At 44.5% G+C, this 15,470-nt stretch overlaps 1 protein-coding gene across 1 annotated transcript in view; it reads left to right on the top strand.

The window, feature by feature from the left end:
* The window catches only part of hcn4 (hyperpolarization activated cyclic nucleotide-gated potassium channel 4), a 52,750-nt gene extending 38,502 nt beyond the window's left edge, over positions 1-14,248 (top strand). The window contains exons 6-8 of the mRNA XM_037248155.1: positions 220-460; positions 9,050-9,214; positions 10,546-14,248. Of these exons, the coding sequence (XP_037104050.1) occupies positions 220-460; positions 9,050-9,214; positions 10,546-13,031 (2,892 nt within the window). The 3' untranslated portion in view covers positions 13,032-14,248. The remainder of the gene's footprint in view (positions 1-219; positions 461-9,049; positions 9,215-10,545) is intronic.
* The last annotated feature ends 1,222 nt before the right edge of the window (positions 14,249-15,470 follow it).

Here is a 15,470-nt window from a genome sequence, read left to right as displayed (position 1 = left end):
GCGTGGATAACGGCGTGCGCCCGGCATACGTAAAATAAACCCGCCCAGCCATCGCTTGGCATTCCCCACAGTTCACTTCACATTTGCTGACATTTTACCTCTACACCGGCAATGATGGAGGATCTCAGAAAAGGAATAACAAATGTCATTGTTTCCTCTAATATCCTTTCCTACGTAGAGTTGTGTCAGGTCATTGCATTTTCTTTCTGCGTCTCACAGGAAATCATCAACTTCAACTGTCGCAAACTGGTGGCCTCCATGCCGCTGTTCGCCAATGCCGACCCCAACTTTGTCACCTCCATGCTCACCAAACTCAAATTCGAAGTCTTCCAGCCCGGGGACTACATCATTAGAGAGGGCACCATCGGCAAAAAGATGTACTTCATCCAGCACGGCGTGGTCAGCGTGCTGACCAAAGGCAGCAAGGAGACTAAACTGTCGGACGGCTCCTACTTTGGTGGTAAGCAGCCTGCTTTTTGAATAATGCCCATTATTTCGCCGATATGAACTCCCTTTGAGTTTCTGGTGGTGTGTTTTGTGCGGGCGTTCTGTACCTCGCTTAAAAATTCTCCCTCATGGTTTATGCAAGACTTTTTCCCGTTTAATTCACATCACAAGCTACCAATTCATTGTAGGACAAATGCTGTTGAATAGAATGCAGTTGAAATGAAGGAGTACACATTTGAATGTTTGCTAGAGATTCAAACTATCACTCAGAAATTACCAAACCACTACAGGATTCATTTTAGTTGAATCACTGCTCTGTATCAATTATAAAATCTGAAGTGGAAGAAGCTCAATAGCACCACCTACTGGATTTGTAATGGCGTTATGGTCAATTATGCAAAGCCACTCCTGTCTGAGTCGACGCTGGAAGTTTGCCAAGGTCATTTTGCACTTAAGTCGAGTAGACTTCTTCATCGGGGGTCACATTATGTGTGGCGGGCGCGTGACACGTGCAGGCCGACACGGCCGCCATCTTACCCTCACCAAATACCGATTCATTTGCCCGGCGATGGCGTATCATTTAGACGGCGCCGTTAAGTAATGAGAAATGGCGGCGAGGCGTTTGTAACAGCGCCCGCGACCTGACTTGCAGAAGTTTAATTACGCCTTGGCTGCTCAAGTTTGTCTGTGTGCCCTCTCGCTGGGGGGATTCCAGAGAAATAATGAAAAGATGGCATGCAATCTTTCCTTCATTCTTTCTTTCTCTGCACATGCAGAAAAAAAACCTAATCAACATTCTCAGTAAACATGGCCGTGCCTCTTTGTGAGGCCAAAATATGTTCTCTCCCTTCGCTTCGTCCTCGTCGAAGCTATAGTTCAAAGTCAAGGCAATGTTGCGCCTTCATAGTTTCCGCAAACATCAATCTCGGTAATGCATTCGTCCGTGTTACAGAATGAACACAGCATGAATGCCTAAAGCGGAGTACACGCATAACCATTTTTAAAATCTAAATCCAATTTTCAAATGTGAGAGACCCCATATGTGCTCCTATAGTGTCAGGGAATCCAGACATCCAAAGGAAAAATAAATATTAGTAGAAGAAGAAATACAAGCGGCTAGGCTAGCTGTTAGCTTTTCTGGAAATTACATGGCCATTGCAAACTCTTGTCATTTACCGACACGTTATACAAACGACTCAATGACCTCCATTAGTTTTGCCCAACAATTGAACAAGTGTCAAGTTGCTTCCTTATTGGATATAATTTTGTCACAATAATCCTAACTCAGTGTTGACACACATGAGGATTCGCGATCGTAACTATTGAACGTTACGATTGTTGCTCCCAATTGCTTTCAGTTCATGTTGGAGAAGATTTTTTTTTTTCACATAATCTTTTAAGGACGTCACCAAGACATCACCTTATTAGTAACAGTGTTATTTTCAGAATATGTCGTACATGCTATATATACTTGGTTGTGTAATACACGACATAATACAAAGGTTCTAATACACTGCAGCTCTGAAACATAAAGTCACTCGCTTTGCTCTAATCTAAAGTCTTGGATCTGCAATCGTTTCTCTCCCGCATTTTGATGCTTTTGACTCCCACATTGTGTGTCTATTTCTGGCATTGCCACTCCTGTGGTGAGTGGGGTGGGGTGGGGGGCGGGGAGGCTACTGAGGTAAGCCCTAAGCCACAGGGAGTTTGTTACCAAACACGGGTTAGTCATTCATGAAATTAAGTGGCGGGATCAGCACGGGGAGTACGTGGCACACGTACATTTTGCTGTGATTGTCACTATCCGAACGAGTGGGAGTTGAACGGTAACTAAAATGGCAGTCAGGAGAAAGCAGATCTCCACCAAGGCTAATTAACGTTTGGATTGTCATCAGATTGTACACAGCCACTTTCTTAAAGTTTGTGGGGGGGTTTTTGTCCTAAAATATTTTTTACAGTACTTCAACTGCATTTATCTAGAAATACAGCATTTTAAAAATTTTCACTCTTTTGGGGAAATTTTTGTGTATCAAACATAATAGTGGTATCGGTGCTTGGTATTGGTGACTGCTCTAGAGTTGAGTTCTCATTTTGGTATCGGTTTGGAAAAAGATAGTGTAATATCCCTAATAATTGATTTTTGACCACAAAATCTTGCAGTTTCATTCCTTATTACTGGTGGAAAAAATATTCATTCAAAATGACTAAATAGCCATTTCATCTCTGCAATTTAATTTTACCCGTCTTTCTATTTGAAGTAGTTTGAAAGTAAGTATTTTTTTTTTTCTTACAGCCAAAAAGCATCAGCTTTTCAGGCTGCAGAGAATGTTGTGCGAAACTGCACATCAGCATGTCGACAAAACCATGTTGGCGTAACTCATTCATTCATCGAGACCCTGAATTATTTACGCAATTATGTACTCAGCAGTCGTCTCCACTTTGTCCGCTGCTGGATAAGCTTGAGCCGGAGAAGTCCAAATGTCTAAAGTGGACACGACATGTCCTGGACGGGAGCGTCGGCTTGGGCACCCAGCGATCCCGCCGAAAGGGGGAAATGTAATGTGACTGGAGCGCTAATGCCGAGGGACACATGAAATGCTGCCAAGCCTGCTCTCTGAATGCTGCTCTGGGCTCAGGAAGACAACATCCCCCCCACCCCAACGCACCCTCATCTACCCTCATCCTCTCCTCTGCTCTCAGTATTGAAACACTTATCTGAACAGCATCGCCGCTGCTGCCCGTCTCGGCAGCCAGCCTGAGAATCTTATTGTAGGATGTTGTACTTCATCCTTTGTTGGCTGCGGTAATTGTGGAGAGCGGGGCTCAGTGACCTTGTGTTATGACAGACGGAAATGCTTCTCAAACGGCTGCCTTTGATTGGACCTCAAAGGTGCCCTCTTATTCATTCACAGATTTTGTCGTCTTCTAAGATGCCACAAGATGGCGCTAAAGTCCCGGCTGAAAGGAAAGTAGTAATTGGTGTCAAGGAATTATGTTGACATGATATATCGCAGTAAAGAGACTAAAATACCTTTGTCAGTTATAAGCCTTGGTTGTTAGCGGAGGCTTTGCAGAGTCTTCGTTTCGTAGTGACTGCAAAATAAAAATGTCCTGACTGACACTTGGGCTTTCCTCTGGTGGTCATCAGCTTCCAAGAATGACTCAGTAAAGCTGGGGTCAGCTGCCATGGGAAACCAAACCATCTGCTACTGGCTTCCTTGTCTGCTCCCCTTGCAGCTAGTTCTGTCTAACTCCATCTTCATGTTTGGCCTCCAAAGTGAATCGATCAAACCCTACCCTGCTGCTATTGTTTGATGTGTCTGCAGTGCCCGAGCTCCCCCCCCCTCCCCTTTTTTTTGTAGCAAAGCAGCTTGAGACCTGCCAAGATTGTCCACCATGCTCGGCCATGGCCTCTTATTTGTAGCGCTCCAGCCCTCCGGCGAGCAAAGTGCCTTCTGCTGGAGCCAGATATTTCAAAATTTGACTCATCGGGTTCAGAGTGCCTGCTGTTATTCCTTGGTGCCCGAGGTCGTGTGTTTTCTTGCTTTATTTCCACGACAGAGAGCTAACCTTATACTGTGTTTCTATTTATATAGATTTCACAAGGTCATGCAGGAGATATGTTGTTGTCCTTAAATAAAATAATTTATATGTCCTTTGTTAGTAAATTAAATGTGACAAGCCAATAAATTGGCATATATCATCCTCATTCTAAGCGTAGTCATTGAAAAAATAAAAGCACAAATGTATTTTTTAAAAAAACATGCAAAAGCTTGCATGTCTATTGTTTCCTAGGAGAAACAAGAGAAGTTTGAGTATGAATAAAATGTATTAAAATTATAATAGTTAGCAATGTGCAAATAAAAAGCTATGAATAAAAATACGTTTTGTCATTTTACCCCCCAGAGAAACAAGCAAATCGTTTTAGTTGTGTTTTATTTCTTTAATTCAAAAAAGTTGATAAAGTGGCTCAATAATGTTATAAAACAATAAATGGCCTGTAGATTCATGCTTTTTACTGCCTTGTCAAATATTTGCATAAAATGATTCCACTTTGTACAAATTACTGTCAACAGCCAATGAGAGAACAATATGACAAAGCAAGCAGGCGAGGCTTAAACAAAAGCATCGGCCCCAGTGCAACGAAAGTATCAGAAAAAAAATCTGGAAGACTTATTTTTTTCTGAGGAGGTAGACAGTGTCCAGTGGCCTGGCTCGGGAGGTCGAGGGTGGGGGTGGGGGTTCTGTTACAGTGTGTAGGAGGCAGATGTGAGCTGACAAGCGAGAGCTGGAGCCCAGGTGAGCGTTGCCAGACCAGACCAGAGCAGAGCTGCTGGAAACGGCCACATGATCACAGTCCAAGGGGGCCCACGCGCATGCACCCGCTCATTAATTCACATCCATGCACACTGGTGAGCACGGACGATGGCTGCTGTGCTGTGCTTACCTCAACCGAATGCAGGACCATGTGCACTGCAAAAAATAGGCTAGTGTTTGATTTTCTCCCCAAATGACTGCAGGTTGTAAGCAGGTGCATCAAAACGTATGCGATCAGTTGTTAGTGATTCAGATATTGATTAAAAAATATATATTTCCAAATCCCGTCATTATATCAAAATAAAAGCTTTATTTATTATACCCTGTATTTTATTTGTCATTACAATCATAGACTGTAGGTGTAGCTAATTATTGTTGTGTGGGTGAACCCTCACTTGTTCATTATTCACAAATGCATCTATTTACATTTTTGTTAGCTGTCTTCGGCTGTTAGCTTAAAAAAAAAAATATATATATATATATATATATTTTTTTTTTTATATATAAATATATATATATATATATATATATATATATATATATACACGTCTATATATATATATATATATATATATTAAAAAAATACATCATTTGGAGCTAGTGTTTTTTTGTTGAGAGAAGCGTATACTATTCATGTCTTTTTTTTTTTCCTTGTCTTTGAGTATCGAAAAGGGCAAAAGCAGCATGTAGTGCATGTTGTCTGTCCTGAATCTGTTCATTCTGTGTGGCAAGTGCGTTACCTCATGAAGAGACAGCTTTATTGACCGACTTTAACACTGCTTTTTCTCCCCCCCCCCCGCCTCCGGAGCGGATGCAGTCAAGAGAAAGTCGATAAACAATGACGGAGAGGGCGTTGTTTGTCCGTGGAGCGTGTAGCCCTGTCATGAATGACACAGTAAGCGTTGAATAGGTTGTAAGTTGACTGCATCTCAGGCGAGGGATAAAATGGAGATTTTGTTTATTCTCCGAAACATGCAAACGGGAATTGGGAAAAGCAGTTGGATGGGAACTGAGGGTTTTTTTTCCCCCGTTTGAGCAGATGGTGCAATGTTCTCATCTCTTTTCAGCTGCCATGCGGTCAACTTGGTCATTTGAACTTTGTCGCTTAGAGGGTCGTGTGGTTCATTTGAATTGGAAGCCAAGATTCTTGACCTAATTTCACTGGACTTAGTTTTGCTGTTTTTACTTTTGGTTTAGCGCCTTTAAAATGGGGCTAATTATGCTGCGGCATTGTGAACTACCCATCAAAAAGAAAATATGCCACTATTTGCATATTCTAACTCTATATCGCCCCTGCCTGTCACAAGTGCTGGTGTAGTTTTGACCTTGGTATTTTCTCAACAAGGTCAAAGAACATTTTGTCATCGAGCAAGATCCAATTTTCCTTGGTGTCATTCAATTTTGATGAATGCTTTGTCTCATAAGTGTGGAAGAAAAAGATTGGCCTCTCGCCAAACACGTTGGCGGGCGAATATCTCCGCCAGGCCAGATACACCAGCAGACACGGTGGGAAAATTCATTGCGTGCCCGCATTCATTTTCCCCTCTCATATGAGAAGAATTTCTCTTTTTTTTTTTCTCTAAACGCTTCTTCAAATTGGACGATATCACGTGTAATGAGATGTTTAATCTGCAGCCGGTTATCTTGTATTGCGACTGGTGTGGTGTTCATTGGCGCTGTCGCCGCCCCAAATGACGGTCTGATTACGAATCATCTCATTGTTACTCCAGACCGCACAGAAATGTACGATTGGAGATGGGGATGGAAAAAAGCAGACGACGACCGAGGTTTGATAGCAAGACAGGCAGAACGCAGGCACCGACATTGAACAGGGGATTGTCCCTATTTTGGGAGCCTTGTGATGAGTCACAAGTAAGCGTGAGTAAATATGCTTCATTCATAAATCCAATGATTCAAACTCAAGAAATCTGCAGAAGCGACTGAGAGGTGAACACCGCAGAAATGTTTTGCTTTTTTTTAGTCTTTTGATTTAACTAATCAAACATATTTTACACAATAAGCTTTGTTTGGAAAGCATCAGTGGTACATGCCACTGGCGGTGCTAGGATTTTTTTCTTTGGGGGGGCCATCGGGGGGCCAAGGATGTCTTAGGGAATCTACAAAACAAAACAAAAGAATTCACCAACTCATTTCTTCAAAAAATGTTGATTAACATTACATTACCCGTACAGATAATCATGTTTAATCATGAAAACACTCCAATGCTGAAAAAAGTTTCTACTGTAGCCATTTTGTATTTCTCGCATGTTAAGTTTGAGCCTCTTTTGCAGTCTCTGTTATTTAAGGACATTAGTCCTGCTCTTTTTGTTTCGTCTTGAGCGGGTTTGCTACGGCTCCCGACGCCACCGCGGATAAAATTCTTTCTTTCCGCCCCGCTTTTGTACGGCCCCGCTAAGTATGTGAGCTTGACTTGTGTGCAAAGACCTGTCCACGAGGCCAGAGGGCTGGCTGCCTGCAGCCGTCGCAGCTCATCTTGGCCCTGCCGGCTTCATCCAGAAAGCCACAGGACAAGAGGATTTAATACAGCGCTGTGGTGCTCCTCTCCAGAGGGGATTACCAGTGCGATGCCGCTGCCGGCGCTGCTACAGCCAGGGCTGCCCCCGCGAGCAACCACTTACAGTGCACGCAACGCACAAACACACACACAGGGTATTTTTAAACTCGCCTATTCACAGCTGTCTTCTCCACTTGGCCATGCTCTGCTCAGCCATCTCCTCTTTTCATATGCACTTGATGTTCCTCACTCACATTCTGCCTTCAATGTCCATCTCATATTCTGAGAGCTACTTTGCACTCCATCACATTTTAGGATTCTGTACAGTATGATCAAGACACCAAGCCTTTCTTTTTGTATTTTGTATTCCACACCGTTCATGAGAGGAGCTGGAGCTTTTCTGAGCTGATTTGGGACTGGTTGAAAAAATATATATTAGTGTGTCGCAAGAACAATCCCTAACCCAAATATTGAGTGGAATTATGACAATTTACTTTAGCTATACTGATCTACCGCCCCAAATTTCAAACACTTAGGAAAACTGGTTCAGCACAATAAATAATCTCTCAAATAACTTTGCAAAAGAAACGATGCAGGTGAGAAAGTTAAAACAAGAACCCGATGGCCTTTTTTTAAGCAAACTGGGTCGCCTTGGTGAGGAGCATTGACGTGATGCGCCACGATTGTTACCAGCCTTTAACGCAGCCTCGTCATTGCGCTCAACCTCTCGCCGACATTCTCACGCGCCGCCATCATACCCTCGCAGCCAAACGTAAACAACAGCCGGCGCTACAAATGTTTTTATTGATTAAAGGAGACGTGGCCTCGCGAGCACCGAGGGATCTGCGTATGTGTTTGCCAACATGCGGAATATGAAGGGGATAAACGGCAAATGGCTTTCTGAGAAAGAGACAGCGGGCTAGCGGGAAAAGAGATGAACACAAAACAGATCACGACACCTTCACATCCTAACCCACACATGGAATATAAAAAAAACCTAAAAGTTAGCATTTACGGCATCCTCGTAGGTGCATTCGTATCCGCATATGCATATATATAGAATATATAGCCTCTGTTATCACCGCCACTTACACTGGAAAGCTCTCATGAATAAAACATGCACACAGCGGCACGATCATGCATGCATGCATACGCATTCTGTGCAGACACCAGCGCGAGCACACACACTAACATGCGTCTCCACGCATACATGTAAATGCACACGGTACAGGCGGATGCACAAACCTGTTAAATGGACCATTAGTTTCTTGAACAGCTATGGTAGACGACGGCCAATAGAGCTCACTGTTTGAGGGATGTTGTGTTTTTGTTCCAGTAAATTTGAGACTTTCCGGGAAAGTTTTGGGACACTGGATATGTAGATTAGTCATAATAATTTTAGATTTTAGCGTGCGATAACATTATAGGTGTTTCGAGAACCTGCAGCAGGTCCAGCGGATGGGTAATGCAAATTGCTGTGTGAAAAGTCCTTTTATTTTGGTCATGCACTGGGATAGCATAGTAGCCTAGCGGCTAACATATCACATTCATACTTCTGTGTTTCTGGAAAACAAACAGAAAATTTGCATCTTTTTTTTCATTTGTACGCAAGGTTTGATTGCCTGGTGTGAGTTCCTGAGAGAAAATTTGTTGTCCAGTTCAGTAATTCGGCCACGTCGCTTTGTGTGGGTCAGGCGTCACTGCATTAGCAGCTAACAATGAGACACAATGACTTCACACATGATTTTTTATTTATTTTTTTGTTTCCAGAGATTTGTTTGCTGACTCGCGGCAGACGTACGGCCAGCGTGCGAGCTGACACATACTGTCGTCTTTACTCGCTGTCGGTGGACAACTTCAACGAAGTCCTGGAGGAGTATCCCATGATGCGACGGGCCTTTGAAACAGTTGCCCTGGACAGACTGGACAGGATTGGTAAGGATATTTCAGCGTTATATCTATTTCAAGAAACATACATTCAAACAATCATTAAAACCCGGATGGCTCTGGAAGCCTTTCACGTTTTTTTTTTTCATGCCGTTAGAGTACTCAGCCAAGCCATTGTAAAGTTTGGTCAAAGCTTCTGAATTCCCCGTTTGATCCCCAATGCAGACAATTGATATTCTCAGCATATCCATCAGTCTACTCAAAGCCCCGTTCAAATAAAATATTCACAATGAGAAGCACGTCCGTATCATCACTCAGCCATCGCTCGCCTGCTCAGTTTTATCCTCGGCTATGTTTAGCAAGGAGGATGGAGACGTTCCTTGTGGGGGAGACTCTTTGTAGCAAACGACTGCTTTGAAAATATACGGTGGGCTGATAGTGATCTTAGAGATGGTCTTCTGTGTACGGCCCATTCTCCTGCCCGTACATCCCTCTCTCCCTTAATAACGTCAGCGGCGTACCGTATAGCGCTGATGCACAAATTAATGACTCCGTTGATGGACTTGCACAATCTGATTAGAGCTTTTGCGAGCGATTAGCAAGCAGGTGGATGGAGAGTCATCCTCGGAGGAAGCACCCCAGCCGAGCAGAGCCACCGGTCATGACGACCGATGGCTTGGTCTGTATCTAATTGCATTTGGAATATCTCAGGCTTACCCAGGATGGAATTGAGGATGGCAGGCCTGCGAATTGACCCTGTCACCGCTCCACTATGGTTAATGGACTTAGAGGTCAGAGTTTTGCACTGTTTCGGAGGGAGGTGGAGTCACCGTGTCTCGATGACCTTGTTTACCCTTGACAGACTTGACTTGGAGAACCGAGTCAGCAAGCCAATAACAATCCTGAATAAAGTAAAAGAACCACTGCTATACTTTTTTTTTTTTTGTTTAAGACCCCCCCCCCTTCTCTCCGCCAATGACTCATAGGAAGGTTTGTTTGTATTTTGTCCCTTTGTTACTATGGAATCGCACAGTCAGAGCTCCTGAGACAAAGACCTTGAGGCTGTCATGCTTTTCAAGCTCCTGTCTCTGGGTGGTTGTCTCCCACCTGTCTTTTATTGGTGTTTCCCTTTGTCTCCACTATGGTTTTCTTCCCAATTGCATTTTGCAAAATCATTGTTTCTCTTGCCTGAGCATTTGATGTGATTTCCTCTCTACAAGTTGTGGTAGCGATGCTGTTGAATGAGTTATTCAGATGAGTACATTGAAAATGTCAGCAGAGCATTATCTGCTGACAAGAAACGCTCATTCTTGTTTTTTTCTTCTTTCTTTCTCTCCTATCACTCTGTGTGTGTGTGTGTCTGTTTCTCTGCATGAAAGGCAAGAAAAACTCCATCCTGCAGCATAAGGTGCAGCATGACCTCAGCTCGGGTGTTCTCAACTACCAGGAGAATGAAATTATCCAACAAATTGTGCAACACGACAGGGACATGGCCCACTGTGCCCACCTCCTGCAGAACGCCCCTCCCCAAACACCACCGTCGCCCACACCTGTCATCTGGGCCCCGCTAATCCAGGCGCCTCTCCAGGCAGCGGCCGCCACCACTTCGGTTGCCATCGCTCTCACGCACCATCCCCACCTCCCGCCGACTCTCTTCAGGCCTCCGGTTTCCGTACTGGGGTCCCTGAAGGATCCTCCCAGTGGGCAAAAGAAGTTTCACACTTTTGGACCATCATCACCAGCTCCTGAATCTGCTGGGGAATCTCCCTCTAGCACACCTTCGAAACGACGCACAGGCGTAGACATGTCCTTACTGGCCTCTTTTCAGGCTCAGCATGTAGCATCAGGTTCAGGGACAAATAGCTCTAGCCAACAGGGTTTGGGTAGTGGAAGCCACCGTGGACTGAATGAGACAAAGTCAGGGTTTAATGTAAACGGGTCCTCGGCGCTTCCTGACAGACCGTACTCGTCGTCTGGTTTGCCCTCATCTAGTTTGGCCCAGCTGCACTCGCAACCGCAGCATCAGCAGCCTTTTCGCTCCACCACTCCGCCTTTGTCTAATTTCTTCCACCAAACATCAACAGGTGGAAGCACAGGGTCTGGGATAAGCGGAAGTGCAGTCGGAGCCTGTGGCGGTGCAGCGGATTGGCCCCTGGGCGGAGCAGTCGGAGAGTCTTTGGAAGGGGCGAGCGGAGACGATGGAGGATGGGCCAGCGAGGACTTTACAGCTGCGACGGCTGAAGCGAGTTCACTGAAAATCTTTAAGTTTGGAGCAGCTCCCAGTGGATCAATGGGGGGTAACTCAGGGGAATCACTCGGAGGGGGTTACGAAGGATCAATGAGTGGTACTTGTGGTAGATCAGCGACAGGGGACTCAAGCAGTGTTACCTGTGTGTCAGTAGCAGAGTCAGCCAGGAGATCTTTGGGTGGGGTCTCGCTTGCATCACTAGGAAGGGCTTCCGGAGAATTACTCATAGGGATGAGCACTGGCAGATCATCAGGGAGAGCTTCTGGTGGTTCATTGGAAGGAACTTGTTTAGAATCAATGGTATCAACCACCACTGCAGGATCATTCGGGAGGTCTTCAGTTGGGACAGTGGGAGAGACCTGTATAGACTTCCTGGTCTCTACAACCGTTGCAGGGTCATTAGAAAGGACTTCCCGTGGGTCAATAGGTGGGACTTCTGAAAAACTACTCGTAGACGTGACCAATAGCGGATCGCTTGGGCGCCCCTCTGTTGCAACCAAGGTTTCTGGAGGATCAGCTAAAGGAGTAGCCGTGGGTTCCCTTACCGGTCTTTCGAGTGACTGTCTGATATCAAATCCCGGAGGAGGATCTCTGGGAAGGGCTTCCAGCGGAGCAGCAGCTAGCTTCATAGGGGTAGGGTCAAGTGGGCCAGGAGGAGGGGGTATTGCGACACTTAAGAACAGGACAACAGAGGGCACAGTCGGAGGCCATGCAGCGAGTGGCCCTTCAGGGGGGGCCTCTGGTGGCGCCACAGGACTTAATACTTCTTCACGTTGTCAGAGCCCAATATCTACTGTTTCTTCCAGCCCCATGCCAGGACAGCTTCTCTACAGTCAGCCACCCCCCAAGCATCCTCAAGTGACCCCCTTGCAACAATTTGCTGGAGGAGGCAGGACTACAAGTAGCTTGAACCTCCTCCACTCTCCTCCACATAGCTCCCCATCTTCAAGCAAAGGACAGAATGGCCAACAGCCTACTGAGGGTTCACCATCATCGCTTGGGCAATTTAGCCTGGCAGGTCTCCAATCTGGATTTCTTCCACACCAGTTGTCTTTGGAGAGGTCTGCCTTGGCTTCCCTGGCCCAGTACGGTTCAGCTAACGCCTCACCATGCCTTACTCCGGTAGCACCCAGCCCGACTATTCAAAGTCCTGTGACAAGCAGGACTTTCCACTTCAATGACCCACCCAGTGCCACAGGATCCCACAGTTCTCTGCTCATGCCTCAGTCTTCTCTTCCTTCGCATCCTTCGGTCCAGACACACACCGCAGGAAGAGATCTGCAGCCCGGTCGTTTTTCCGAGGATCTAAAGCTGCTATCAAGCTCGCACCCATCTCTTCCCCAGGAGGTAGCCCAAGCCTTTGGCCACCAAACTGCTTGCTCATCTGTGGAAACAGGTTATTACCACTCACCCTTCTCCTCACCCACTTTAAAATCCAAACCGTGTAGCTCAGTTCCCGGTCATATGACTCCTCCGGTCCAGCTTTCTCCGGGCCGCCCCCATCAGACTCACTCCCCCGGAGCCTCGCCGTCCTCGTCACTCCGGAGGGGCTCCTCTGCCTGCTCATCGGATCTAGAAACTCCAACTGTCCGCTCAAAGCTTTCTTCCAATTTGTGAGGATTGATCACACCCTCCTGTGCTCCTCCAGACTGAAATGCACACAAACTTTTTCACATTGTGAATTAGTGTCATTTTCATTTATCAGATGTCACTGTGTTCCGCCTTTTATTTGACCTTCAATTTGCTGTGATTTAAGAGACACTTTACCAGGTAACACTGTTTTACGCTTTGTCCAATTCTTATTTATACGTCATGTATATAGATAGAGGTATATTTAAGTGATACATTAATCAAGGAGGGTGTGAAAGTGATCTCTATTTAAAGGACCGTCATTTCTTTACGGGAGAGGGCAGTTCAATAGACAAATACACATTTTGTCTGCAGGCACCTATGCACTAATACCTGCATCCAAGGCTTTTTGTGTGTCTCAACAAAAGCAAATCTACATTTTTTGCTAAGATGACACATCATCTGGGATCTCATATTGTTGATTCTCAAATGTATAGACTGTGCTTATTTATCACGTGTATGTGTGTATACCTTTTGAAACCTTATGACAAAAAGATTTTCGGAAACCAAAAAAGACTTCCAGTAAGGTATATCCACCCTTCGCCCGCTTATTTTATATCACTTATTGTAATAATAATAATGATGATGCTTTTGAAAGCAGGGCGAAGAGGGACACAAGTGAGCTAGCCTCCATTACAATGTGGAGATTACGGTAGCATGCGTGTCCCAACAAACTCACTTTGTCTTCCAAAACCATACCGCTGAACATGTGTCCGACACCCGTGTTGTTTCGTTCTTCCTGAATGTGTGCGACTGTTTGTGAGTGCGCAACTCAGCGGAACGGTCAGATGCAAGGCAACTTCATTTTATTTTTTCTCCACGTTAAAAACTAGAACTTTCATTAAGCACATGTATGTGTTTAGTCTCAGTCATCCTGATAATTGACCCTCCAAATTTGAATTGAAGGCAACCTTAACTCCTTTGAAAATCTGCTTTTGATTTAATTTTAATGGCTAAACTGCAATTAGCATGCCGTGTGTTGTAGCACTCGGACCATTTCATAAAATACAATTCAAATTTTCATCACTGATCAACGTAAATATTAATATGCGTTTTTTTTCTTTCTTTGACGGCTGCTATCTGGTCAACGTGGGCGTGTCTAAGATGTTAAATGTATGTACAAAAAATAATTACTGTAGCACTAAACAAGACTGTTGTGTCACTTAAAAATGGCAATCGGGTTCAATATATTGGACGTGTTTTTATCAGCAGACATTTCTGTGGCTAAAGTGGCCTTTGGCAAGACTTGGTTAACATTCTTGCATGCTTACAATGACCTGGATATAAGACTTGGTAAGTTCAAGTAGCATTTTCCCCAATGCAATACTTTAAGTGTAGCAGAAAGCATATGTAGCATAATGTTAGTGCGATTGTGACCATTTGGGTGCAGGGAAGCATAAATTAATTTTAAAGCTTTTTGTCTCCGCGCACTTTTAATTACCGTAATTTTCGGACTATAAGTCGCACCGGAGTATAAGTCGCACCAGCCATAAAATGCCCAAAAAAGTGAAAAAAAACATATGTATGTATATAAGTCGCTCCTGAGTATAAGTCGCCCCCCCACCCAAACTATGAAAAAAACCGCGACTTATAGTCCGAAAATTACGGTAGTACATTATTTTAATTCCTGTTTTTTCATGCCTACCCAGGGGAATTGTTCCACAGAGTGGTTGTTGCTCAACTTCCCCTAGCTTATTATGTTGGTCTTAAACAGCAAAGTAGTTGACACTGAAAGTCTCAAATGGCTGCACTCTGTTGATGCTTCAAGACATGATTAATCAACAATCAGTTCTTCTCAATCAAATTATTGACCTTCACTGCACTTTATTGGATAGTCTTTAGAATACAAACGTTCATTTTAAAAAATATTCTAGCCCATCTTTAAAAGGTCAGTGACCCGACAAATTACAAGGGGAAAAAAAATAAATCAGCTTGTTTGTTCTTACTGCTCTTCTCGTGCGGTGTACTCAAAAAGACCGACACAGCACACATAACACAAATGATGCAATCGTAAATTTTGAGTAGGTTAAATAAGCAGATCAGTAAGGGTGGGGTGGGGCTCACTAATTCAGGATAATCGCTTAGGATAGTCTTTGCTGACTTTGATTGCAAAGGATGGGAAATTTTCAAATTTGACCAGATTGCCAATTTGGGAAAAAGTATTTTGGTGGACAAACAAGGACAGGGATGTGGCTTCGAGTAGTTGATCTGCAGCTCATCACGATATGCACAGAGCCAGGCAGGTTCCTCTCCCACAGCTGAGCCCCCATCAACTCAGTCACAGCAGCCTTATTTAACAAGACATGTTTGTAGTCCCTTGACCCTCACAGGCTAACATGGAGACACACACACGCACACGGTCACTCTGTGACCACCCCCTCATTAACACTTCCCCACAATTTCAGTAATGAGGTGCAGCAAACAAGC

This window comes from Syngnathus acus, chromosome 3 (assembly GCF_901709675.1).
Source record: "Syngnathus acus chromosome 3, fSynAcu1.2, whole genome shotgun sequence".
NCBI classification, from domain to species: Eukaryota; Metazoa; Chordata; class Actinopteri; order Syngnathiformes; family Syngnathidae; genus Syngnathus; species Syngnathus acus.
Note: the sequence above shows the minus strand (reverse complement) of the source record. Positions and strands in the feature narration are given on the sequence as shown.